At 55.9% G+C, this 27,911-nt stretch overlaps 1 protein-coding gene across 5 annotated transcripts in view; it reads right to left on the reverse strand.

Annotated features, from left to right (window-relative positions):
* Positions 1–521: 521 nt before the first annotated feature.
* The window catches only part of DNMT3A (DNA methyltransferase 3 alpha), a 282,256-nt gene continuing 254,866 nt past the window's right edge, over positions 522–27,911 (reverse strand). For 3 of the 5 annotated variants that reach the window (XM_030555051.1, XM_030555050.1, XM_030555049.1), the window contains 4 exons: positions 7,457–7,542; positions 2,764–2,833; positions 1,818–1,936; positions 522–1,228 (listed from right to left, as the gene is read on the reverse strand). In XM_030555051.1, coding sequence (XP_030410911.1) covers positions 1,087–1,228; positions 1,818–1,936; positions 2,764–2,833; positions 7,457–7,542 — 417 coding nt within the window. In that variant the 3' untranslated portion in view covers positions 522–1,086. Of the gene's footprint in view, positions 1,229–1,817; positions 1,937–2,763; positions 2,834–7,441; positions 7,543–13,986; positions 14,313–27,911 lie in introns of those variants that run through there. The other 2 variants (XM_030555048.1, XM_030555053.1) reach the window with 2 other exon arrangements.

Raw genomic sequence — 27,911 nt, forward strand, 5'->3', positions numbered from 1 at the left:
GCGAGGGCTTTCTCTCCCCCTGGCCCCAACGGGCGGGCGGGCGGGCGGGGGCAGCCCCAGCTGGCAGCACCAGCTCCCTGCTTCTTCCCAGTGCGTGGGAGGGGGGCCTTCCTTTTAGAAAATAAAAAGGTTATTGCATGACGTGGGACGGAGACTGCCTCTCGTCCCTCCCCCGCACTGCCCGCGGGGGCGGGGGACCAGTACCTCCCCTGCCCCCGGCACTGAGTCTGCACTGGTTCCCCTCCTGCGCAGCTCTCTGGAAAGCCCTGGCACGTAAGGCAACGTGGAAGCTGATGTTTTGACTCACCCCACTGTTTAAAAGCACCATTATGAAGTCAGGTTGTACAGTAGTAACAGTACCTTTTATATATATATCTATCTATCTCTCATATCTATCATATATATATAAACTGTAAACAAGAGGTAACAGCGGCATCTAGGAACTGCTTTCTTCAAGGTTTCCTGTGTGGTAGGCACCCGAAATACTGTAGAAAAGTGTGTGGTGTGGTGCATGTTCTTGGCTTCCCTGCTAGTAGGTTTTGCTTTGCATCACCAGTGATGGTGCTGGTAGAAGTAAGTAAGGCTCAGGCTGAGCACTCCCTGCTTTGTGCTCCTACGCTCACCAGACCAGAGACAAAACTCGAGCTCAGAGCGACAGGCCGACAGAACCTTGCTTTCGCGTTCCCCTCTCTAGGCTTGGGTTTCTGCTAGCGTTTCCTGCTGGCTTTGCCCTCCTGCTACGACAATGCTTGCTCACAAGCTCGGGAAAGCCTCTTGCCTCGCTCGCAGCTTCGAGAAGCAGAAACCAAACTAACAGAAAAACCCATCCAGAAAAGAGCGGAAAATTAAAAGGTTACCAAAAAAAAAAACGGTTTTTGTTTTTTTTTAAATAGGCTAAAAGCTGAACATTGAAAATTCAGGAGAGGACACCGAACCCTTTCGCTTGGGGAGACGCGGTGGATTCCCATCGAGTTTAATCCTTTCTCTCTTCTGGGTGCTGATTTTTCTCTTGTTCCACATTTTCACTTCTCTTCTCATGGGTGGTTTTATTTCTGATTTGTTCCACTTCACTAGTTCCTGTGTGTCTTAAATGCAGGCAAAGTATTCCTTCAGGGGAGCAAAGAGATGGCGGATCACCGGCACACTCCAAGATCTGCCTAGCAGTCTCTGCCGGGCCAGGCGGCTCATGTTGGAGACATCTGTGTAATGAACCGGGAAGCCAAAGACCCTGCATGGAAAGGAGGGGACAGGAAGAGCACAGGTTAGCTGATTTCCTGCCACAGGAATCCTCCTTTTGGAGCCACTTAGCAGCTGGCAGGATCCGGGCTTGACGGTAACCTTCTCGGGTCCACGTCGGTGCAATGTGAAGGTGCTCAGACACCGGGTGACGGGCTCGGTGAGAAAACCTGGACAGACAGCCGGGCTCGCAAAGGGCAAAGCAGAACTGCAGAGGGGGCTCAGGTGTGCGTCCAGGGCTGCGCTGCCCGCTGGAGAAGTGGCAGGTGAAGGACATGAAGCTTGACTCATGGAGGGGTGAGCGAGGTGGAGTCAGTCGGGCTAAGAGAACTTGGTTTGCTTCATGCCAACAAACGAGCTCCTGCTCTGAGATTCAGCTCCCCCTCGGCCCTTAACGACAGAGCTCCCCTGATGCATTCAGAGCCATCCAATCCTCCGGCACAACCAGCAGACGAGCAGTACGCATCCCCAGGCCTCCCTTCCCAGGCTACCGGTGCTGACGGGGCCCATCCGCCCTGGGAGCTCAGCCCAGAGACGGTGCAAACCCAGGGAGTCGCCCCACCCCCTCAGGCCAGCAGTACCTCTCCATCTCCGTGCACCATAGGATGTCCTCCTTCTCGTTCATGAAGACGGGGAAATGCTGGTCCTTGCCCTGCTTGATGGAGTTGGAGCGAGTGGTGATAGTTCGCACTTTGCTGAACTGGAAAGGACAAAGCAAAACGCTCTGAGCAAACCACTCCCCTGCCCAGCTAACATGGCCTAGATGGGGGCCCAGCTGGGCAGCCCCCAAGAGCTGCTCCGAGGGAGCCTGGCTGCTCAGAGCAGTCTCAGGTCTCTCGCTAGCCCAGACCTTTATGGATTATTCTCATTTATCCCCATCCTCTGCCGGCTCCGGGGAGGGTAGAGTTCCCACATCCGGCCTGGTCCCTTGGCAGCAGCTAGGCTAGTCTGTCGCTCCCCTCTCCTGGTCACTAGGTCCTGCCTGCAGCCAGTCTGGAATCGCCAGCATCCCCTCCAGCCCCTTGCTACACTCTGGCGCCCTGCTGCAGTGGCTGCGCGGCCATGACAGCGCAGACCAGGGATCCTGTCTCAAGTGAGCCCACATGAAGGGGGGTCAGCCCTTCTTCAGCAATGGCACAGCCCCTCCAAGCTCCCTGGGGAGCGAGCTGAGCATCCTTCTCAGACGTCCAACAGGGCCAAAGCAGGCGCCTTCTCCCTACTGCCAAGAGCTGCACAAATGTCACAGACCCAGTCTCCTCATGAAGGGATTCCCAACCGCTCCCAAATTGTGCCCCATGTCTGGCCCCCTCTGCCTGTCTCACTGGCTGCCTGGGATCTGCTGTGGTCTGCCCCATTGGCCATGGCCCCACCTCGGCCTAAATCCCAAAGCGATACAGTGCAGTGCGTGCCCCCTCCCACTTCAGTGCAGGGGCTGATGCCGTCCTGTGTCGGGACACAGCCCAACACCCAGGGCTACGCTCCAGTGCCTCCTGGCCCTGGCTGCCCCACGGGGGCTCAGACGCTGACCTTTGCTATCCTGCCGTGCTCCAGGCACTCCTGAAGTTCCAGCTTATCGTTCACTGTAGATGCCAACGGCCTAGGAGACAAAAAAGTGGGGAGCTTGAGAATGGGCATTAGCTCTGCATTCAGTTCTGCTGCCACTTGCCAGGTGTGCCTACCGGGGAGCTGGGTTCCCACCCGTGCCCCTTACCCAGGGTGCCTGTACGCCCCTCCAGGGGCTGGCCGCGCACACGGCGCCTGTACCCCCTCTAGGGGCTGGCTGTACCTCCTCTGGGGATTGGCCGCGCACATGCGCCTGTATCCCCTCCGGGGACTGGCCGCGCACATGGCGCCTGTATCCCCTCCGGGGACTGGCCGCGCACACGGCGCCTGTATCCCCTCCGGGGACTGGCCGCGCACATGGCGCCTGTATCCCCTCCGGGGACTGGCCACGCACACGGCGCCTGTACTCCCTGAGGGGGACTGGCCGCACACACGGCGCCTGTATTCCTTCTGGGGGCTGGCCGTGCACACGGCGCCTGTACTCCCTGAGGGGGACTGGCCGCAAACATGGCACCTGTATCCCCTCCGGGGGCTGGCTACACACACGGCGTCTGTACTTCCTGAGGGGAACTGGCCGCACACACGGCGCCTGTATCCCTTCCGGGGGCTGGCCGCGCACACAGCGCCTGTATCCCCTCTGGGGGCTGGCCGCGCACACGGCGCCTGTATCCCCTCTGGGGGCTGGCTGTACCTCCTCTGGGGACTGGCCGCGCACACGCGCCTGCATCCCCTCTGGGGGCTGGCCACACACACGGCGCCTGTACTCCCTGAGGGGGACTGGCCGCACACACGGCGCCTGTATCCCCCCCCGGGGGCTGGCCGCGCACACAGCGCCTGTATCCCCCCCAGGGGCTGGCCGCGCACACGGCGCCTGTATCCCCCCCGGGGGCTGGCCGCGCACACGGCGCCTGTATCCCCCCCGGGGGCTGGCCGCGCACACGGCGCCTGTATCCCCCCCGGGGGCTGGCCGCGCACACGGCGCCTGTATCCCCTCCAGGGGCTGGCCACGCACACAGCGCCTGTATCCCCTCCAGGGGCTGGCCACGCACACGGCGCCTGTACTCCCTCAGGGGGGCTGGCCGCACACACGGCGCCTGTATCCCCTCTGGGGGCTGGCCGCGCACACGGCGCCTGTATCCCCTCCGGGGGCTGGCCGCGCACACGGCGCCTGTATCCCCTCCAAGGGCTGGTCGCACACAAGGCGCCTGTATCCCCTCCGGGGGCTGGTCACACACACGGCGCCTGTGCTCCCTGAGGGGGACTGGCCGCAAACATGGCGCCTGTACTCCCTGAGGGGGACTGGCCGCACACACGGTGCCTGTATCCCCTCCGGGGGCTGGCCACACACACACGGTGCCTGTTATCCCCTCCGGGGGCTGGCCATGCACACGGCACCTGTATCCCCTCCGGGGGCTGGCTGGCTGCGCACACAGCGCCTGTATCCCCTGCGGGGGCTGTCCATGCACACGGCGCCTGTACCTCCTCCGGGGGCTAGCCACGCACACGGAGCCTGTATCCCCCCTGGGGACTGGCTGCGCACATGCCGCCTGTATTCCCTCCGGGGGCTGGCTGTACTCCCTCCGGGGACTGGCTGCACACAGGGTGCCTGTATCCCCTCCAGGGGCTGGCCGCGCACACAGCGCTTGTATCCCCTCTGGGGGCTGGCTGTACCCCCTCCAGGGACTGGCCGCGCACACGGCGCCTGTATCCCCTCCGGGGGCTGGCCGCGCGCAGAGCGCCTGTGTCCCCTCCGGGGACTGGCCGCGCACAGAACGCCTGTACCCCCTCCGGGGACTGGCCGCACGCAGGGCGCCTGTACCCCCTCCGGGGGCTGGCCGCACGCAGGGCGCCTGTATCCCCTCCGGGGGCTGGCCGCACGCAGGGCGCCTGTATCCCCTCCGGGGGCTGGCCGCGCGCAGGACGCCTGTACCCCCTCCGGGGGCTGGCCGCGCGCAGGGCGCCTGTATCCCCTCCGGGGACTGGCCGCACGCACGGTGCCTGTATCCCCTCCGGGGGCTGGCCGCGCGCAGGACGCCTGTACCCCCTCCAAGGGCTGGCTGTGCACACGGCGCCTGTATCCCCCCCGGGGACTGGCTGCGCACACGGCGCCTGTATCCCCCCCGGGGGCTGGCCGCGCGCAGAGCGCCTGTGTCCCCTCCGGGGACTGGCCGCGCGCAGAACGCCTGTACCCCCTCTGGGGACTGGCCGCACGCAGGGCACCTGTATCCCCTCCGGGGGCTGGCCGCGCGCAGGGCGCCTGTACCCCCTCCGGGGACTGGCCGCGCGCAGGGCGCCTGTACCCCCTCTGGGGGCTGGCCGCGCGCAGGGCGCCTGTACCCCCTCTGGGGACTGGCCGCGCGCAGGACGCCTGTACCCACTCTGGGGACTGGCCGCACGCAGGGCGCCTGTATCCCCTCCGGGGGCTGGCCGCACGCAGGACGCCTGTATCCCCTCCGGGGACTGGCCACGCGCAGGGCGCCTGTATCCCCTCCGGGGGCTGGCCGCGCGCAGGACGCCTGTACCCCCTCCGGGGACTGGCCGCGCGCAGGACGCCTGTACCCCCTCCGGGGACTGGCCGCGCGCAAGGCGCCTGTATCCCCTCCGGGGACTGGCCGCGCGCAGAGCGCCTGTACCCCCTCTGGGGACTGGCCGCACGCAGGGCGCCTGTATCCCCTCCGGGGACTGGCCGCGCGCAGGGCGCCTGTATCCCCTCCGGGGACTGGCCGCGCGCAGGACGCCTGTACCCCCTCCAAGGGCTGGCTGTGCACACGGCGCCTGTATCCCCTCCGTGGACTGGCTGTGCAGCAGGGTAGGCAAGGGCCCGCTGACAGTGCTAACAGTCCAGAGCTGTGCAGGGCTCCCAGGCACACAGTCCCACTGACCACCCACTCACCCCATAATTGCCCCCGGGCAGCCTTGTGGGTGGATCCATTACCCATTGCGTGGGGGGGGCTCATGGGCAGATCCATTACTCTTGGGGAGAGGGGGAGCAGCTTATAGGCAGAGCCGTTACCCATGGCGGGAGGGGAGCAGCTCATGGGCAGATCCATTACCCTTGGGGGGGGGCAGCTCGAGGGCAGATCCATTACCCATTGTGTGTGGGGGGACAGCTCGTGGGCAGATCCATTACCCTTGGGGAGGGGGGGGGGGCAGCTCGTGGGCAGATCCATTACCCATTGCGTGGGGGGGGCAGCTCGTGGGCAGATCCATTACCCTTGGGGAGAGGGGGAGCAGCTTATGGGCAGAGCCGTTACCCATGGCAGCAGGGAGTGCAGCTTGTGGGCTGATCCGTAACCCGGGTGGAGGAGGGGGAGCAGCTCGCGGGCTGATCCATTACCCATGAGGGAGGGGGAGCAGCTTGTGGAGCGATCCATTAGCAATGGGGACGTAGGTAGAGTAAGTCATGGATCGATGCATTAGCCATGGCAGCAGAAGGTACAGCAGCTCGTGGACCGATGCCTAAGCAATGGGGGAAGAAGCAGAGAGGCTCATGGGGAAGTGAAAGCAGCTCCTGGACTGATCCATCAGCAATGGGCGGGAGAAAGCAGGTGCAGCCCCTGGGTCAATCAGGGCCAGGGTGGGGTGCACTGATCCATTAGCAGTGGAGGCGGGGAGGAGAAAGCAGCTTGTGGACTAATCCATTAGCAATGGGGGGAGGCGGCGGAGCAGCTCATGGACAGATCTATTAGCCGTGGATGGGGGAGGAGGCAGAGCAGCTTGGGACTGGCAATGAACTCAGGAAGCAGGGCGGGTCCTGCACAGATCCATTAGCAATGGGGAAGGGGGGGGGGGGAGAAAGCAACTCCTGGCCCAATCTGGAGAATTGCCACTTCCTCCTCCAGAGCCAGGAGAGCCAGTTACAACCTCCCGCTGGGTGAGTCACTCGCACCCCTCTGATCACACTGCTGCTGCAGGGACATGCTCCCTGCCTCTCCCCGGCTGACTCTGGCTATGCTAGAATGGACCACAAACGCCATCACCCCACACTTGACAAACACAACGCATCTGCCCCCCTCTGCGCTGCCTGAAGTCTCACCCTCATCTTACACAGGAGGAAACTGAGGCACGCAAGGGGAAAGGACTCGACAAGGGTCAAGGAGGAAGCTGATGTCAGAGCCTGGAAGAGAACCCAGGAGTCCTGGCTCCCTGGCCTGGGCTCTCAGTCTGCCTATGAAATGAGTCAGGTGCCGAGGGCCATGGGAACACATGACAAACGTTCCTCGAACTGAAAGGGCTGGGCAGGTGGGAGCCACGCCAGGATTCCTGGTGGGGAGAGGAGCTGGGACTCTGTCTCCTTGTGGGAATGTGCTCAGGGTAGAAATCAGGAGCTCTGAGCTCCCATGTACCCCCAAAGGCTGCTCTGCAGAGTACAGGTCAAACAGCTGGGGGTGAAATCTACAACCCGATTACGTGCACCCCTCACGGCCTGGGGCTGCCCTGCTTCCAGCATGCAAGGGTGACCTGGCCCTTCATGCCTTCAGTAGCATTGAACAATAGGCAACAGGCTGATTGCTAAGGGGCTGAAGGGCTCCAAAGGCTGGTTCGAAGAGGCACAATTAACATGAGTTATGCTGGCAATCCCCCGGCCCCTGCTCCGCTATCATGCAAGAAGCAAACGGCCCAAAACTCGGGGTTCTCTCACCATGCTCTCACCAACCTGTTCATACCGGGAAGGTTACCCCAGAAGTACCGGGCCCTGTGCGCTGCAGACACCTCTTTGGCATCAATCATCACTGGGTTGGACTGTAAACAAGGAAAAAAAGCAGTAAAGTAACACAACATGCCCACAGCACAAGTGTGCTGCAACACAGCTATGTGACATGCTGTAATACTGCATCACAATCCCTAACACAGCACCATGACAGTGCTGCAACACTGCATCACCCCAACATAGTTCCACAACAGTGCTATAACACTGCGTCCCAGCCACCCAACACAACTCCATGACTGTCCTGTAAGACTGCATCCCAGCCCCCAAACACTGCCCCACAACAGTGCTGTCACACTGTATCCCACCCTGCCAACACAGCTCCATGACATCACAGCAACACTGCAGCCCAGCCCCCAGGAGAGCTCCATGACTGTGCTGGAACACTAAATACCAACCCCCTAACACAGCTGTATGATAGTTCTATCACTTTGCATTGCAGCCCAAAAACACAACTGCAACACAGCATCCCACTTCCTAACACACTTCTGAGATAGTGCTGAAAACTGCATCCCAGCCCCCAATCAGCTGCAGGACACTGCACCCCAGACACAAACACAGATCCATGACAGTGCTGCAATACGGCATCCCAACCCCAACAGAGCCCCATGACAGTCCTGTCATACTGCATCACAGCCGGCAATACAGCTCCATGACACACTATATTCCAGCCCCCCAACACAGCTCCACGATATTGCTGTAATACTGCACAGAATCACAGCACTGGAAGGGACCTCCAGAGGTCTTCTAGCCCAGTCCCCTGCACTCCTGGCAGGACTAAGTATTATCTAGACCATCCCTGACAGGTGTTGTCCAACCTGCTCTTAAAAATCCCCAATGATGGAGATTCCACAACCTCCCTAGGCAATTTATTCCAGTGCTTAACCACTCTGGCAGTTAGGAACTTTTTTCTAATGTCCAACCTAGACCTCCCTTGCTGCAATTTAAGCCCATTGCTTAACAACAACAATTCTTCTCCCTCCTCCTTGTAACAAACTTTTATGTACTTGAACATTGTTATCATGTTCCCTCTCAGTCTTCTTTTCTCCAGATTAAACAAGCCCAATTTTTTCAATCTTCCCTCACAGATCATGTTTTCTAGACCTTTAATCATTTTTGTTGCTCTTCTCTGGAGTCTCTCTAATTTGTCCACATCTTTCCTGAAATGTGGCACGCAGAACTGGACACAATACTCCAGTTGAGGCCTAATCAGCATGGAGTAGAGCAGAAGAATTATTTCTCATGTCTTGCTTACAGCACTCCTGCTAATACAGCCCAGAGTGATGTTCGCTTTTTCTGCAACAGCGTTACACTGTTGACCCATATTTAGCTTGTGATCCACTATGACCCCCAGATCCCTTTCCGCAGTATCCTTCCTAGGCAGTCATTTCCCAGTTTGTATGTGTGCAACTGATTGTTCCTTCCCGAGTGGAGTACTTTGCATTTGTCCTTGTTGAATTTCATCCCACTTACATCAGACCATTTCTCCAGTTAGTCCAGATTATTTTGAATTATAATCCTATCCTCCAATCGCTCGCAACCCCCCCTTTCCCCCAGCTGGGTATCATCCACAAACTTTGTAAGTATACTCTCTATGCCATTATCTAAACCAGGGGTCAGCAACCTTTTAGAAGTGCTGGGCTGAGTCTTCATTTATTCACTCTGATTTAAGGTTTCGTGTGCCAGTAATACATTTTAATGTTTTTAGAAGGTCTCTTTCTAGAAGTCTATAATATATAGCTAAACTATTGTTGTATGTAAAGTTAATAATGTTTCAAAATGTTTAAGAAGCTTCATTTTAAATTAAATTAAAATGCAGAGCCCCCTAGACTGGTAGCCAGGACCCAGGCAGTGGGAGTGCCACTGAAAAGCAGCTCGTGTGCCGCCTTCAGCATCTGTGCCATAGGTTGCCTACCCCTGATCTAAATCATTGATGAAGATATTGAACAGAACTGGATCCAGAACTGACCCCTGTGGGATCCAACTGTTATGTCCTTCCAGTCTGACTGTGAACCACCGATAACTACTCTCTGGGACCAGTTTTCCATCCACCTTATAGTAGCTCCATCTAGGTTGCATTTCCCTAGTTTGTTTATGAGAAGGTCATGTGAAACAATATCAAAAGCTTTACTGAAGTCAAGACAGACCATGCCTACCACTTCCCCCCACCCGCAAGGCTTGTTACCCTGTCAAAGAAAGCTATCAGGTTGGTTTGATAGGATTTGTTTTTGACAAATCCATACTGACTGTTACTGATCACAAAATAGAATACCAGGGTTGGAAGGGACTGCAGGAGGTCATCTAATCCAACCCCCTGCTCAAAGCAGGACCACTCCCCACAGATCCCTAAGAGGCCCTCTCAAGGACTGAATTCACAACCCTGGGTTTAGCAGGTCAATGCTCAAACCACTGAGCCATCCCTCCCCTCTTTTCTAGATGTTTGCAAATTGTTTGCTTCATTATTTGCTCCATTATCTTTCCAGGTACAGAAGTTAAGCTGACTGGTCTGTAATTCCCTAGGTTGTCCTTATTTCCCTTTTCATAGATGGACACTAGATTTGCCCTTTTCCAGTCTTATGGAATCTCTCCCGTCTTCCATGACTTCTCAGAGATAATTGCTAATGGCTCAGATACCTCCTCAGTCAGCTCCTTGAGTATTCTAGGATGCATTTCATCAGGGCTTGGTGCCCCGAAGACATCTAATTTGTAATTTTTGACTTGTTCTTTCCCTATTTTAGCCTCTTCTGATCCTACCTCATTTTCACTGGCATTCACTACGATAGACGTCCAATCGCCACCAACCTTCTTGGTGAAAACCGAAACAAACAAGTCATTAAGCACCTCTGCCATTTCCACATTTCCTGTTATTGTTTCCCCTACAACTGAATAACAGGCCTACCCTGTCCTTGGTCTTCCTCTTGCTTTAATATATTTGCAGAATGTTTTCTTGTTACCCTTTATCTCTCTGGCTAGTTTGATCTCGTTTTGTGCCTTGGCCTTTCTAATTTTGTCCCTACGTCTTTGTGTTAATTGTTTATATTAATCTTTTGTAATTTGACCTGGTTTCCACTTTTTGTAGGACTCTTTCTTGATTTGTAGATCATTGAAGATCTCCCAGTTAAGCCAGGGTGGTCTCGCACCATACTTCCTATCTTTCCTATGCAGGGGGATAGTCTGCTCTTGTGCTCTTAATAATGCCTCTTTCAAAAACAGTCAATTGTCTTCTATTGTTTTTCCCCTTAGCCCTGGTCTACACTACAAGTTTAGGTCAAGTTTAACAGCAATAGATCGATTTAACCCTGCACCTGTCCACACAACGAAGCCATTTTAGTCGACTTAAAGGGGTCTTAAAATCGATTTCCATACTCCTCCCCGATGAGGGGATTAGCACTGAAATAGACATCGCTGGGTCAAATTTGAGGGTAGTGTGGACACTATTTGACGGTATTGGCCTCCGGGAGCTATCCCAGAGTGCTGCACTGTGACTGCTCTGGACAGCGCTCTCAACTCAGATGCACTGGCCAGGTAGACAGGAAAAGCCCCGTGAACTTTTGAATTTCATTTCCTGTTTGGCCAGTGCGGCGAGCTGATCATCACAGGTGACCATGGAGTCTCAGAATTGCAAAAGAGCTCCAGCATGGACTGAACGGGAGGTACTGGATCTGATCGCTGTATGGGGAGATGAATCAGAACTCCACTCCAAAAGACAAAATGCCAAAATATTTGAAAAAAATCTCCAAGGGCATGAAGGGCAGAGGCTATAACAGGGACCCGCAGCAGTGCTGCGTGAAACTTAAGGAGCTCAGGAAAGCCTACCAAAAAACCAAAGGGGCAAATGGCCGTTCCGGGTCAGACCCCCAGACATGCCACTTCACATGAGCTGCATGCAATTCTAGGGGGTGCCCCTACAACTACCCCACCCCTGTACATGGACTCCTGCAAGGGAGTCTCACGCAACAGGGACGAGGATTTTGGGGATGAGGAAGATAATGATGATGAGGAGGTTGAAGATAGCACACAGCAGGCAAGCAGAGAAACCGTTCTCCCCGACAGCCAGGAACTGTTTATCACCCTGGAGACAATACCCTCCCAACCCGGGCTCCCGGACCTTAAAGGCGGAGAAGGCACCTGTGGTGAGTGTACCTTTGTAAATATAATACATGGTTTAAAAGCAAGCGTGTTTAGTGATTAATTTGCCCTGAATACTTGGGATGTATTCATGGCCAGTACAGCTACTGGAATGCAGTCAAGCAACATCCGTTCTTTATCTCTCTGTGTTATCCTCAGGAGAGTGATATCAGTCATGGTTACCTGGTTGAAACAGGGGAATTTTATTAAGGGGACATTCAGAGGTGGCTGTTCCTGCTGGGCTGTGTGCCTGGGGCTGAACAGAAACCATCCCTGCTGTTAGCCACCGGGGGGGGGGGGGGAAGGAGAGGGAGAGGGGAGGAATGAAGCAATCATCCCAGAGAATTGGGTATGAGAGAGGGTTTAGTTGGGTTTGTACTGCACATTAAACTGAAAACCACAGTCCCTCCTTTTACATGGCCAACCCGTTTTAAATGGTCAGCCCAACTCTCCCTTTTTTCCCTCCCACAGCTGCAAATGTTTCAACACTCCCCCTGTCGTCTCTGTCCCAGAGGCTAGCACAGATAAGAAGGTGAAAAAAATGCGCTTGTGATGAAATGTTCTCTGAGCTCATGCAGTCCTCCTGCACTGAAAGAGCCCAGCAGAATGCGTGGAGGCAGACAATGTCAGAGTGCAGGAAAGCATAAAATGAATGTGAGAACAGGAGAGATGCGCGAGATGATAGATGGCTGGAGCAAGAGGAGCGGTGGTGGCAGCGTGATGAGAGCAGGCAGGATGCAATGCGGAGGCTACTGGAGGATCAAACTGATATGCTCCGGAGTATGGCTGAGGTGCAGGATAGGCAGCAGGAGCACAGACCGCCGCTGCAGCCCCTGTGTAACCAACCGCCCTCCTCCCCAAGTTCCATAGCCTCCTCACCCAGACACCCAAGAACACGGGGGGTTCCTGCCACCCAACCACTCCACCCCAGAGGACTGCCCAAGCAACAGAAGGCTGGCATTCAATAAGTTTTGAAGTGCAGTGTGGCCTTCTCCTTCCCTTCTCCCCTCCTTCATCACCCTAACTGGTGCTTCCTGCCTCCACCACCCCTCCCGGGCTACCTTGGCAGTTATCCCCCTATTTCTGTGACTAATTAATAAAGAATGCACGAATTTGAAACAACGACTTTATTGCCACTGCAAGTGGTGATCGAAGGGGGGAGGAGAGGGTGGTTGGCTTACAGGGAAGTAGAGTGAACAAAGGGGATGGGTTTTCAGCAAGGAGAAGCAAACAGAACTTTCACACCGTAGCCTGGCCAGTCATGAAACTGGTTTTCAGAGCTTCTCTGATGCGCAGCACACCCTGCTGTGCTCTTCTAACTGCCCTGGAGTCGGGCTGCATGTAATCAGCGACCAGGCGATTTTCCTCAACCTCCCACCCCGCCATAAACGTCTCCCCCTTACTCTCACAGATATTGTGGAAAGCACAGCAAGCAGTAATAAAGATGGGAATATTGGTTTAGCTGAGGTCTAACTGAGTCAGTAAACTGCACCAGCGCTCTTTTAAACGTCCAAATGCACATTCTACCACCATTCTGCACTTGCTCAGCCTATAGTTGAACAGCTCTTGACTACTGTCCAGGGTGCCTGTGTATGGCTTCATGAGCCATGGTATTGAGGGGTAGGCTGGGTCCCCAAGGATAACTATAGGCATTTCAACATCCCCAACGGTTATCTTCTGGTCTGGAAAGTAAGTCCCTTGCTGCAGCCGTTCAGACAGACCAGAGTTCCTGAAGATGCGAGCATCATGTACCTTTCCTGGCCATCCCACGTTGATGCTGGTGAAACGTCCCTTGTGATCCACCAGTGCTTGCAGCACCACTGAAAAGTACCCCTTTCAGTTTATGTACTGGCTGCCAAGGTGGTCCGGTCCCAAGACAGGGATATGCGTTCTGTCTATCGCCCCACCACAGTTAGGGAATCCAATTGCAGCAAAGCCATCCACTATGACCCGCACATTTCCAGTGTCACTACCCTTGACAGCAGCAGCTCAGTGACTGCGTTGGCTACTTGGATCACAGCAGCCCCCACACTAGATTTGCCCACTCCAAATTGATTCCCGACTGACCAGTAGCTGTCTGGCGTTACAAGCTTCCACAGGGCTATCGCCACTCGCTTGTGAACTGTGAGGACTGTGCTCATCTTAGTATTCTTGTGCTTCAGGGCAGGGGAAAGCAAGTCACAAAGTTCCATGAAAGCGCCCTTACACATGTGAAAGTTTCGCAGCCACTGGGAATCATCCCAGACCTGCAACACTATGCGGTCCCACCAGTCTGTGCTTGTTTCCTGGGCCCCAAATCGGTGTTCCACGGCATGAACTTGCCCCATTACCACCATGATGTCCAAATTGCCAGGGACCGTACTTAGAGAGAAGTCTGTGTCCGGGTCCTCATCACTCTCGTCACCATGTTGCCATCACCTCCTCGTCTACTTTTGCAGGTTCTGGGTGCTACATATACTGCAGGATAACGTGCAAGGTGTTTACGGTGCTCATAACTGCTGCGGTGACCTGAGCGGGCTCCATGCTTGCCATGGTATGGCGTCCGCAGAAGAGCAGAGTGGCAGCAGAAGCGTGACAATGGTCTGCAGCCCTACTGCACCGTCTGCTGCCAGCAGCACCCAGGACACAACAGTGGTGGCTGAGCTGAGCGGGCTGCATGCTTGCCGTCGTATAGCGTCTGCGCAGAAAAAAAGGTGCGAAACAATTGTCTGCCATTGCTGTCACGGAGGGAGGGGTGACTGATGACATGTACTCCAAACCATCCGAGACAATGTTTTTGCCCCATCAGGCAGTGGGAGCTCAACCCAGAATTCCAATAGGTGGTGGAAACTGCAGTAACTGTAGGATAGCTACCCACAGTGCAACACTCTGAAAGTCAACGCTAGCCTTGGTACTGTGGACACACACCACCGACTTAATGCGCTTAGCAGAGACACACACAATCGATTGTATAAAATCGACTTCTATAAATCCAACCTAATTTCATAGTGCAGACATACCCTTAGACTTGTTTCCCATGAGATCTTACCTACCAACTCCCTGAGTTTGCTGAAGTCGCCTTCTTGATATCCATAGTCTTATTATGCTGTTCTCCTTCCTACCATTCCTTAGAATCATGAACTCTATCATTTCATGATCACTCCCACCCAAGCTGCCTTCCACTTTCCAATTCTCAACCAGTTCCTCCCTATTTGTCAAAATCAAACCTAGAACAGCCTCTCCCCTGGTAGCTTTCTTCACCTTCTGAAATAAAACATGGTCTCCGATACAGTCCAAGAACTTGTTGGATAATCTGTGCCCTGCTGTGTTATCTTCCCAACAGATGTCTGGGGAGTTGAAGTCCCGCATCACCACCAAGTCCTGCATGCCAGCCCCCAACACAGCTCCATGACGGCACTGCAACAGTGCATCCCAGCCCCTTATAGAGATCCATGACAGTGCTGCAACACTGCATCACGGTCCACAACACAGCTACATGACAGTACTGTAACACTGCAGACCAGCCACCAATAAAGCTCCATGACACCACAGCAACACTGCATCATAGCCGCCTATACAGCTCCACAAGTGTTGCAACACTTCAGCCCAGCCACCTGCAGAAATCCATGACAACACTGCAACACTCCATAACAGCACGCCAAACACTCCACAGCGGTGCTGTAACACTGCAGCCCAGTCCTCTCCAACCTCCACGACAGTATTGTAACACAGCATCACAAACCCCAACACAGCTGCATGACACTGTTGTAACACTGCATCCCAGTCCTCCAACAATGCTTTAACATTGCATCCAAGCACTGAACACAGCTTCATGTCAGTGCTGGAACACTGCATGGCAGCTCCCAACACGGCTTCATGACTTTGGTGTAACCCTGAATCCCAGTTCCCAACAAACCTCCACAACAGTGCTCCAACGCCGCATCACAGCCCCCAACACAGCTCCATGACAGTGCTCCAACGCCGCATCACAGCCCCCAACACAGCTCCATGACAGTGCTGTAACACTGCATCACAACCCCCAACACAACTGCATGACAGTGCTCCGACACTGCATCCCAACCCCCAACACAGCTCCATGACAGTGCTCCGACACTGCATCACAGCCCCCAACACAGCTCCATGACAGTGCTCTGACACTGCATCACAGCCCCCAACACAGCTCCATGACAGTGCTCCAGAACTTCATCACAACCCTCAGCACTGCTCCATAACAGTGCTCCGACACTGCATCACAGCCCCCAACACAGCTCCATGACAGTGCTCCGACACTGCATCACAGCCCCCAACACAGCTCCATGACAGTGCTGTAACATTGCATCATAGCCTCCAACACAGCTGCATGACAGTGCTCCGACACTGCATCACAGCCCCCAACACAGCTGCATGACAGTGCTCCGACACTGCATCACAGCCCCCAACACAGCTGCATGACAGTGCTCCGACACTGCATCACAGCCCCCAACACAGCTGAATGACAGTGCTCCGACATACATTTTCGAAGAACCTTTACTGAGGTGGATACTGGCCAAAACACTGCAAGGGAAGAAAGAGCAGGACTGAACACATGCTCTGGTTCAGGAAGAAGTTTAAAAACTCCATTAATACTAAACAAAGCAGACGGTCTGAACGGAAGGCGTGGTATGATAAACATACTTGGAAATGCCGCCAATTTGCTGGTACTGTTAAGTTTCATAATACACAGTCTGTTGGTCATGACAAAGAATTTGGTGCTGATGATAAATCCTTTAAAAATGTGTAACATGCATGATTTTTGGGGAAAAAAATTAAAGATGGTAGGAGTGGTAACAAGGAAGTCCTCTAAGAATACTGTTTCTCAGCTAGTGCCTGAAGACAGGCTTAGGGCTTGGCACAGCAGAAAAAGCATGACAAACTTTGACTGCTGTGTGGAAGGGGAAACTGAGGCACATCACCTCATGACATTGGTGGCTGAATGCCAAGACACCTACACTCTAAAATATATGGATATTTGCATTATGTTAACAATCCGACACACAAGAATGTTTTCAGGCAACCTGGAAAAGGAAGCACAGAACCTTGGAAAAATGCCTGCGGAGAACACTGCAATGTTTGGGAACACTTGGGAGTTGTACAACCAAAACCTAAAGAGGATATTAGGCACACTGCTTTCGCTTTGTCAGTGACCAACCCTCCGGCAGGAATCTAAGGGGGGAGATGCGACACTGCACCTCATCTTCTTCAGAGAGATCTTACCAGGATATGATTATGGCACAACTACGATGTGTTTTATGCAAGATGGGTCATGTGAGATATCACTGGAAAGGTTCTGATTTACTGAATGTGCTTATCCTATTTGTATGCGTGTATCAGTTCTGTATCTGAAGTTAGGAATATTGTCTCTGCATCTGTTACAAATGTGTTCACCCCTGGGGAACGCTCACTAGGCAGAATGCACTCAGTCCAGATGGCTGGCTGGGAAGGGCCCATTCAGGTTAAAGGGCCATTAGGAGAAAACAACAGGTCTTAGGAAAAGCTTATCTCCCACCAGGCGCTGTAAACAGCCTCTGGCTCATGGCTGCTAGGACCCCACAGGGTCATGTGACCAGGTCATCTGGTACTAGACCCCCATGTTGGAAAAGACAGTTACTCACCTTTGTAACTGTTGTTCTTCGAGATGTGTTGCTCATATCCATTCCAGTTAGGTGTGCGCGTGCCGCGTGCACGTTCGTCGGAGATTTTTACCCTAGCAACACTCGGTGGGCCAGCAGGTCGCCCCCTGGAGTGGCGCCGGCATGGCACCCGATATATACCCCTGCTGGCCCGCCCGCTCCTCAGTTCCTTCTTGCCGGCTACTCCGACAGTGGGGAAGGAGGGCGGGTGTGGAATGGAGTGCTTGCTCATATCCATTCCAGTTAGGTGATTCCCAAGCCTTACCTAGGCGGTGGGGTCGGAGCGAGACGTTGCGGACTGCAAAACCGCTGCGCCAAAAGCGGCATCGTCTCTAGCTTGCTGTACCAGCGCATAGTGTGATGCAAAGGTGTGCACAGAAGACCATGTGGCCGCACGGCAGATTTCCTGTATGGGGACATGAGCCAAAAACGCGGCCGAGGAAGCCTGAGCCCTGGTAGAATGGGCGGTCAGGGGTTCCGTTGGCACACTGGCCAAGTCGTAACATGTCCTGATGCAGGACGTGACCCAGGATGCGATACGCTGGGAGGAGATTGCCATGCCTCTCATGCGCTCTGCTACTGCCACAAACAATTGTGGTGAACGCCGGAAGGATTTTGTTCTCTCAATGTAGAACGCAAGAGCTCTTCGGACGTCCAAGGAGTGGAGCTGTTGCTCTCTTCGGGATGAATGCGGCTTTGGGTAAAAGACTGGCAGGAAGACGTCTTGGTTAATATGGAAGGCGGAAACGGCCTTAGGGAGGAACGCCGGGTGCGGTCGCAGCTGTACCTTGTCCTTATGGAACACCGTATACGGAGGGTCCACGGTCAGAGCCCGAAGCTCTGAGACTCGCCGGGCCGATGTAATAGCAACTAGGAAGGCCACCTTCCAGGATAGGTACAGCAGCGAGCATGTGGCTAAGGGCTCGAAGGGGGGCGCCATGAGCCTGGTTAGAACCAGGTTCAGGTCCCAAGTAGGGGTAGGCCGTCTGACCTGGGGGTAGAGCCGCTCCAGGCCTTTGATAAATCTGGACACCATTGGGTGAGAAAAGACGGACTTGCCAGCCTCGCCTGGGTGGAAAGTGGATATAGCCGCGAGGTGGACGCGCAGAGAGGAGATCGCCAAGCCGTGCTGCTTGAGAGACCACACGTAGTTCAAGATAGTGGGGACTAGTACGGCGAGTGGATCGTGGCCGTGCTGACTGCACCAGCAGCAGAAGCGTTTCCATTTTGCTAGGTAGGTGGAACGCATGGAAGGCTTCCTGCTGCCCAACAACACTTGTTATACTGCATCGGAACAGCGCAACTCGGCTTGGCTTAACCAGCCAGGAGCCATGCAGACAGATGGAGGGACTGTAGATCCGGATGGCGCATCCTGCCGAAGTCCTGCGTGATCATGTCCGGCCAAAGAGGTAGGGCAATCGGATTTGCCAGGGAGAGATCGAGCAGCATGGTGTACCAAGGCTGCCGCGGCCACACCGGAGCGATCAGGATGAGGCGGGCCTTGTCTCTCCGGACCTTGATCAGGACTCGATGGACGAGAGCGAATGGTGGGAAGGTGTAGCAAAGGCAACCTGTCCACGGTATGAGAAATGCGTCCGACAGGGAGCCCGGGGAGCGGCCCTGCAGAGAGCAGAACACCTGGCATTTCCTGTTCGATCTGGAGGCGAACAGGTCTATCTGGGAAAACCCCCACCTCTGGAAAATGACAGAGGACGTCCGGACGGATGGACCATTCGTGGGACAGGAAGAATCTGCTCAGGTGATCCGCCAGGGTGTTCCGCTCTCCCGGGAGAAAGGAGGCCACTAGATGAATAGAGTGGGCTATGCAAAAGTCCCACAGACGTATTGCTTCCTGACACAGCGGGGAGGAACGAGTCCCGCCCTGCTTGTTGATGTAATACATGGCCGTTGTGTTGTCCGTGGATACCGCAACACAACGACCGTGCAAATGGCGTTGGAATGCCTGGCATGCTAGGCGAACGGCCCGTAGCTCTCGCACATTGATGTGAAGAGTCAACTCTCTCTGTGACCACAGGCCCTGTGTACGCAGGGTCCCCAGGTGCGCTCCCCAGCCCAGCGATGATGCGTCCGTTGTTAGGGACGCTGATGGCTGTGGGGCGTGAAACGGGAGGCCCGCACACACTTGGGAGGGCATTGTCCACCAGCCTAGAGAGCCTAGAACATTCGGTGGAATCGTTACAATTGTGTCTATGGCATCCCTGCGTGGTCGATAGACCGACGCGAGCCAGGTCTGCAACGGGCGCATGCGGAGTCTTGCGTGTCTGGTGATGAAGGTGCATGCGGCCATGTGCCCCAGGAGAGCGAGGCACATTCGAGCAGATGTGGTCGGGAAGGCCCGCAGGCTTGTGACCATGGACACTATGGCTTGGAATCGGTGCCGGGGGAGGCTGGCTGTCGCGAGGTTGGAGTCCAGCACTGCCCCAATGAATTCTATGCTCCGCGTAGGCACCAGAGTGGACTTGCCCGGATTGATGGTCAGGTCTAGGCTCGCAAACAGTTCCGTGATGATGGCGATGTGTCCGGTCACCTGCTCTTCCGACGTGCCTCGGATGAGCCAGTCGTCGAGGTAAGGGAAGACATGGATACGACGACGACGCAGGGCAGCAGTGACGACCGCCATACATTTGGTGAACACCCGGGGGGCCGATGAGAGCCCAAAGGGGAGGACCGTGAACTGGTAGTGGTCCTGATTCACCACAAAGCGGAGATACCGTCTGTGCGGGGGGAAGATCGCAATGTGGAAGTACGCATCCTTCATGTCGAGAGCGGCGTACCAATCTCCTGAATCCAGGGAAGGAATGATGGTTCCTAATGTTACCATGCGGAACTTGAACTTTTTGATGAATTTGTTCAGGCCGCGCAGGTCCAGGATAGGTCGTAGGCCCCCTTTTGATTTGGGGATTAAGAAGTACCGGGAATAAAACCCCTTGCCCCTTAGCTCCCTTGGCACTTCCTCTATAGCCCCAATGGACAGGAGCTTGTGAACCTCCTGGACAATAAGTTGCTCGTGAGAGGGGTCCCTGAAGAGGGATGAGGAGGGAGGATGGGAGAGGGGTGGAGAAACAAACTGAAGATGGTAACCAAACTGCACCGTGCTCAGGACCCAACGATCCGAAGTCAGCTGGGACCAAGACGGTAGGAAGTGGCGGAGGCGGTTGCGGAAATGGAGTGGATCCAGAGAGGGGATTGGTAAGCTGCTCTCGGGCGCACCTTCAAAAGTTCGCCTTGGGTCCCTGCGGTGGCTTCTCGGACCCGGAAGTGTTACCCCTTTGAGGACCTGACTGTCGCCTGCGATTTGGCCGGCCTCGCCTCCGGTTGAAGTCTTGTCTGGGGCGAGGCGGGGGGTAAGTGCGCTGATGGTAGGGGCGGAATGGCCTTCTCTGAGTCTGGGGCATGTGCATTCCCAGAGAACGCATGATGACCCGGTTATCCTTTAGCCTCTGTAGCCTGGGGTCCGTCTTTTCAGAGAAGAGACCCTGCTGGTCGAATGGCAGGTCCTGGATCGTGTATTGCAGCTCCGGTGGTAGTCCGGAAGACTGCAGCCACGATATACGGCGCATGGCTACGCCCGATGCCAGAGTCCTCGCTGCTGAATCTGCGGCATCTAAGGACGCCTGTAGCGAGGTTCTGGCGACCCTCCTGCCCTCTTCCAGGAGAGATGAAAATTCCTGGCGTGAGTCCTGAGGGAGCAGCTCTGCAAATTTGCCGACAGCCTCCCAGGTGTTGTGGCTGTAACGGCTCAGGAGGGCCTGCTGGTTCGCCACACGGAGCTGAAGGCCTCCAGCAGAATAAATTTTACGTCCCAGCAAGTCCATGCGTCTGGCTTCCCTGGATTTTGGAGTAGGAGCCTGTTGGCCGTGGCGTTCCCGGTCATTGACTGACTGTACCACCAAGGAGCAGGGAGCGGGGTGTACGTAGAGGTACTCATACCCCTTGGATGGTACCATATACTTCCTTTCCACGCCTCGGGCAGTGGATGGAATGGAGGCCGGAGACTGCCAGATGGTGTCCGCCTTTGCCTGGATCGACTTAATGAAGGGGAGGGCTACCCTGGTCGGTGCCTCCGCCGAGAGGATGCTTACTACCGGATCCTCTACTTCCGGGACTTCCTCTACAGGAAGGTTTATGTTTTGGGCCACTTGCCTCAACAGGTCCTGATGTGCCTGGAGATCGATCGGCGGGGGCCCTGATGAAGACGAGCCCGCTACCGCCTCATCCGGGGACGAGGACGAAGACACCCCAGGGAGAAGCGGTTCTTGCACTGAAGCCTCGTGCAGAGGGGCCTCCGTTTCCCGGGAATCCTGCTGCCCCATGGTATCCGTGGGGTCTTCCTCCGTACCTGTGGGGGGGGAGGGGGCCCGACTGATTGTGGCCTCTGGTGCATGACGCTCCGGTGGGTTGGAGCGAGCTTGACCTGAAGATTCGCCCTGGGCTTGGTGGTATGCCCAGGGTGTCCAAAAGGACCATTGAGGTGGACCCTGGTCCGTGTGGGCGTGCACATCTGAACCCCCGTAAGAGGCGCTGTCCATATGGGACGAAGCGGACGAGTGCCTCGAAGGCCAGGGAGGAGCCGCCGATGACTGTGGCAGGCCTCTGCGCATCCCGACTTCGCTGCGCGGTGCCGGTGAATGGTACCGGGAGTCATGGCGGTACCGTGATCTAGACCGGGACCTGCTACCGGCTCGGTGCCGGGAGGTCGACCGGTGCCGGCCGCTGCCGTGCCGGGATCGGCTGCGGTATGAACGTCGGTGCCGCGATCTAGACCGGTGCCGAGAGTAGTACGACGGCGACCTGGATCTCGAACGGTGCCGCGAGTACGACCGGTGCCGCAGGTAGCGGTCCCGGGACTGCGAGCGGCGTCTAGATCTCGAGCGGCGACGCTGTGAGTGGTCCCTCGATTTAGATCGGGACCGCTGCTCGGTAGTGCCTGGCGAATGCGGCCGTACCATGGCGGGCTTGCCCAGCGATTGTATAACCCGCACCGGCGGTGCCGGGGGTTGGGGCAGCTCGGGCTCTGTCAACGCAATGATGTCGCGTGCCGCTGAGAAGGTCTCCGGCGTGGAGGTTGCGACGAGCTCGACCCCTGTCCTCACCGGGGAGCTGAATGGCACCGGACTCAACGGCCTCTGAGGGGCCGGAGTCGACGGTGCGGCGACGCTCGGTACCGCGGCAGATGACGGTGCCGGGCGGTCAGATTTTGAGCCACGCTCTGACTGTGGTGCAGTTGCAGGCACCGCAGGAGCCCTGTGCTTTTTGCTCCTCGGGGAGAGGGAGCGGTGCCGGCTAGGGTGCCGGGCCGGTGCCGAGCGGGAAGTTGGAGCCCTCACCGGCGCTGGGCGGTCCGGAGCGGAAGCGACACTTGGTCCCGGTGCCGACGGTGGGGGAGTCAGCGCTGCCTCCATCAGGATCTGCTTCAGGTGACTGTCCCGCTCTTTCTTAGTTCGGGGTTTGAATGCCTTGCAGATCCGACACTTGTCCACAAGGTGGGACTCGCCTAGGCACCTCAGACAGGAGTCGTGCGGGTCTCCTGTTGGCATCGGCCGATGACAGGCCGCACAAGGCTTAAAGCCGGGTAAACCGGGCATGGGCCCCGGCACCGCGGGGAGGAAACGGGGCGAACCCCCGATCCTCAGTATAACTATTTACGACTATACTTACTTAACTATATAACTACAACTAACACTATAATAACTAAACTATATACACTAAACTACAGAAGAGTGAAAAGCTAGGGAGGTGGAGAACGGCTAGGCGTGCTCCACAGTTCCAACGACCGAAACGGGCGGTAAGAAGGAACTGAGGAGCGGGCGGGCCAGCAGGGGTATATATCGGGTGCCATGCCGGCGCCACTCCAGGGGGCGACCTGCTGGCCCAGCGAGTGTTGCTAGGGTAAAAAGTCTCCGACGAACGTGCACGCGGCGCGCGCACACCTAACTGGAATGGATATGAGCAAGCACTCGAAGAAGAATACCAGTATTTTTCCATTGACTGGCGTGGGAGTGAAGCTTGAAGACAAATGGTTTCCGTGCGCAGTACACAAAAGCTACATAAGGCAGGGGAGCGGTATCATGGGGGTTCTTCAGTGACTCCCCACCCAGCGAAGACTCCTGAAAACACCCGCGGAACAAGGAGTGAACTGGGGGAAGTGCTGGACCCAGGCTGAAGGACTTTTTAGCTAGTGAAAGGAACATCTCCAGTTTTTAAGCTGTAAGCAAGTGCAGCTGGCCCCTTAAGAATCTCTGCAGCCTGCTTGAATCATCATTTAGGGGGAGAATTTGCTACTCATATCCAATCTCTTTAGTATATTAAGCTTAGATTGTGTCTTCGTTTATTTGCTAGGCAACCTGCTTTGATCTGTTTGCTATACCTTATAACCACTTACAATCTAACTTTTGTAGTTAATAAACTAGTTTTTGCTTTATCACACACCAGTGTGTGGGAGTCATAACTTGGGGCAAAAGCTGCTTTATATTCTCTCTCCACATTGAGGGAGGGGATGAATTTCAGGAGCTTACACTGTACAGTTCCCTGTGCAGCACGAGATGGTGTCATTTTGGGTTTACACTCCAGAGGGGTTTGTGCACTTGAGCAGCGGGGTAGTTCCTTAGCTGAGCCTCCCCATGCAGAGCTGATCGCAGCGTCTGTGTGTACTGCAGCTGGGTGTGTCCCTACCTGGGCAAGGGCTTAGCAGGCTGCTTACAGCCACAGAGTACAAAGGGAGCCCTGGCTGGTGGGTCAGGGGGCTCAGTGGTACCCCAGTTCCAGGTGGCACCCTGGGGGGAACCCATCAAGGCTGCACCCCAGACTGCAATGCAGCTCCACAACAGTGCAGCAATTCTGCATCCCAGCCAGGGCTGGTTCTAACATTTTTGCCACCCCAAGTGAAAACAAAGAGCGCCGCCCCCCAAGTGTCACGTCGCCCAAGTCCCCGCCCCCCGAGCATTGTGTCACATTGTCCCAGCCCCCAAGTGTCGCATCGCCCAAGTCCCCCGCAAGCGTCGTGTCGCGCCGCCCAAGTCCCTGACCCTCCCGAGCACCGCACTGCGCCGCCCAAGTCCCTGCCCCCCGAGTGTCGCGTCGCTCAAGTCCCCGCTCCCCGAGTGTCGCGTTGCGCCGCCCCAGCCCCCGCCCCCCCCAAGTGTCGTGTCGCGTCGCTCCAGCCGAACATCACTTCGCCCAAGTCCCCGCCCCCCGAGCATTGCATCACATTGTCCCAGCCCCCAAGTGTCGCATCGCCCAAGTCTCCCGCAAGCGTCGTGTCGCGCCGCCCAAGTCCCTGCCCCTCCCGAGCACCGCACTGTGCCGCCCAAGTCCCCGCCCCCGAGTGTCGCGTCGCTCAAGTCCCCGCCCCCCGAGTGTCGCATTGCGCCGCCCCAGCCCCCGCCCCCCCCAAGTGTCGTGTCGCCCCAGCCGAGCATCGCTTCGCCCAAGTCCCCGCCCCCTGAGCATCGCGTCACATTGTCCCAGCCCCTGAGCGTCACATCGCCCAAGTCGCCCCCAAGCGTCGTGTCACGCTGCCCAAGTCCCTGCCCCTCCCAAGCACCGCACTGCGCCGCCCAAGTCCCCGCCCCCCTGAGTATCACGTCGCGCCATCCCAGCCCCTAGCATTGTGTCGCGCTGCCCAAGTCCCCGCCCCCCCAAGCGTCGTGCTGCCCAAGTCCCTGCCCCCCCGAGTGCTGTGCCGCTTAAGCCCGCCCCCGCCAAGCGCCGCACTGCCCAAGTCCCTGCCCCCCCAGCATGGCGCCACGCCTCCCAAGCTCTGCCTTCCCCCAGCACCGCCCAGCAGAACCAAAATAAAAAACAAAAACAAACCCCGAGTGCCGCCCCGTCCCAAGGTGCCACTGCAAGCACGTGCTTGGTAGGCTGGTGTCTGAAGCTGGCCCCGATCCCAGCTCCTGAACACACCCGCATGACAGTGGTGCAACACAGCATCAGCCCAACACAGCTCCACAATGGTGCTGCAAACCTGCACCCTAATCCCCAACACAGCTCAATGATACTGCTCTAGCACTGCATCCCAGCCCACAACGCACCTCCATGATAGTGCTGCAACAGTGCATCAGAAAATCCAACAAAACTGCATGACCTTTACTGCTGTACCACGCACAACAGCTCCCAACACACCTCTATGATAGTGCTGCAATACTACATCACAGCCCTCAGCAGAGCTCCATGACGGTGCTGTGACCCAGCCACAAACACAGCTCCATGACCGGGCTGAAACACTGCATCACAGACCCCAACACAGCTCCATGACAGTGCTGTGACACTGCACCCCAGCCACAAAGACAGCTCCATGACAATGCTGAAACACTGCATCACAGACCCCAACACAGCTCCGTGACAGTGCTGTGACACTGCACCCCAGCCACAAACACAGCTCCATGACAGTATTGCCACACTGCACCCCAACCACACACAGCTCAATGACAGTATTGCCACACTGCACCCCAGCCACAAACACAGCTCCATGACAATGCTGAAACACTGCATCACAGACCCCAACACAGCTCCATGACAGTGCTGTGACACTGCACCCCAACCACACACAGCTCAATGACAGTGCTATAACACAGCATCCCAGACCCAAACACAAGGAGTGCTCTAACACTGCATCTTAGCCCCACATCACAGCTCTATGACAGTGCTGCAACACTGATCACAGACCCCAACAAGGCTACACGAGATTGCTGCAATACTGCATTACAGACTGGAACAGAGTGCTATGACAATGCTGCAACCCTGCATCCCAGCTCCGTGATAATGCTGTAAAAACCAGTTCCTAACCTTTCTGTAACAGTTGTTCTTTGAGACGTGTTGCTCAGATCCATTCCAATATAGTTGTGCACATTGTGTGCACCATCGCTGGAAGTTTTTCCCCAGTGGTATCCGTTGGGTTGACTCTGGTGCCCCTGGAGCAGCACCTTCATGGCACATAGGGAGCTGGTTGGGATGATTTAGTTGGGGATTGGTCCTGCTTTGAGCAGAGGGTTGGACTAGATGACCTCCTGAGATCCCTTCCAACTCTGATATTCTATGACCTGCCGACCCACTTCCTCCTCGGTTGTTTCTTGCCGGAACTCTGACAGGGGGCAGGCGGGTGGGTCTTGGAATGAACATGAGCAACACACCTCGAAGAACAGCTGTTACGAGAGGCAGGTAACTCTTCTTTCTTCTTCAAGTGCTTGCTCATGTCCATTCCATGATGATTGACATGGTGATTCCCAAGCAATCAGTCAACAGGTGGGACTGGCGTTTTGCTCAGACAGACTGGACTCTGCTGTACCAAAAGCTGCATCATGTCTGGCCTGCTGAGTGATGGTATAGTGCACGGTGAGCGTGTGGACAGAAGACCAGGTCACTGCCCAGGATCGGGACTGGAGCCAGGAATGCCGCTGAAGAGGCTTGCGATCTCGTGGAGTGCGCTGTCGAGGGATTGGGATTGGTGTTAGGACTGCTATCAGCGGGGAGAGGAGCCCCAAGAGGATGAGCGAGATGCTGGGCAGTATCTCTCCAGCACTGTCAGCTTGCCCAAGATGGGCACTTGCCTCCACAGGATGGGTTCTGCGGTACCGGGGCTGTCCCTGATGGGCCTTGGCTCAGGGAAGGCATTAGAAGGGACAGTGGCTTCTTGATGCTTCATATACCTCTGGTGTAGTTGGCATGGCCAGGGCTGAGTCCCCTCTATGGCTCACCGAAGGCGGGTGGCGTATGTGTGCAGTCGGTGCAAGGAGCTGCTGGCCCTCAGAGACCACGTATGGGCTTTGGAGGCCAGGGTGACAGAACTGGAGGAGCTAAGGGAGGCAGAGAGGTTTGTTGATGAGGCTTTCCGGGACACTGTAGAATTGTCCCACCACCGGTCAGACAGCCCCTGTGCTGTTGAGGAGGAAGAAAGGCCCAGGGAAGCAGAGCAGTCAATGGGAGCAGAGGGAAACCTTCTCATAGTTGGGACCCTCCTTCCAGATGGTGCTGGGGTTGCCTCTCGCACTGAGGTTACCTCTCCGGGCAGGGAACTCCAGTTGCTAGGAAAAGGCAGGTGTTAGTAATGGGAGATTCGATCATTAGAAACATAGATAGCTGGGTTTGTGATGACCGAGAGAACCATATGGTAAGTTGCCTGCCTGGTGCGAAGGTTGCGGATCTCTCGAGGCATCTAGACAGACTTACGTGTAGTGCTGGGGAGGAGCCGGTGGTCGTGGTACATGTAGGGACCAATAACATAGGGAAGGGTAGGAGAGATGTCCTGGAAGCCAAATTTAAGCTGCTAGGGAAGAGACTGAAATCCAGGACCTCTGTGGTGGCATTCTCAGAAATGCTCCCAGCTCCATGTGCAGGGCCAGGTAGGCAGGCAGAGCTTCAGAGTCTCAATGCGTGGATGAGACGATGGTGTAGAGAGGGGGGTTATGTTAATTAGGAACTGGGGAAACTTTTGGGATCGGGGGAAGCCTATACAGGAGAGATGGGCTCCACCTAAACCAAGTGGAACCAGACTGCTGGCACTAAACATTAAAAAGGTTGCAGAGCAGTTTTTAAACTAGGAGATCGGGGAAAGCCGACTGCTGCAGAGGAGCATGTGGATCGGACACAGACTTCTCTTAGGGGAGAGT

Source organism: Gopherus evgoodei, chromosome 3 (genome assembly GCF_007399415.2).
Source record: "Gopherus evgoodei ecotype Sinaloan lineage chromosome 3, rGopEvg1_v1.p, whole genome shotgun sequence".
Taxonomy (NCBI): domain Eukaryota; kingdom Metazoa; phylum Chordata; order Testudines; family Testudinidae; genus Gopherus; species Gopherus evgoodei.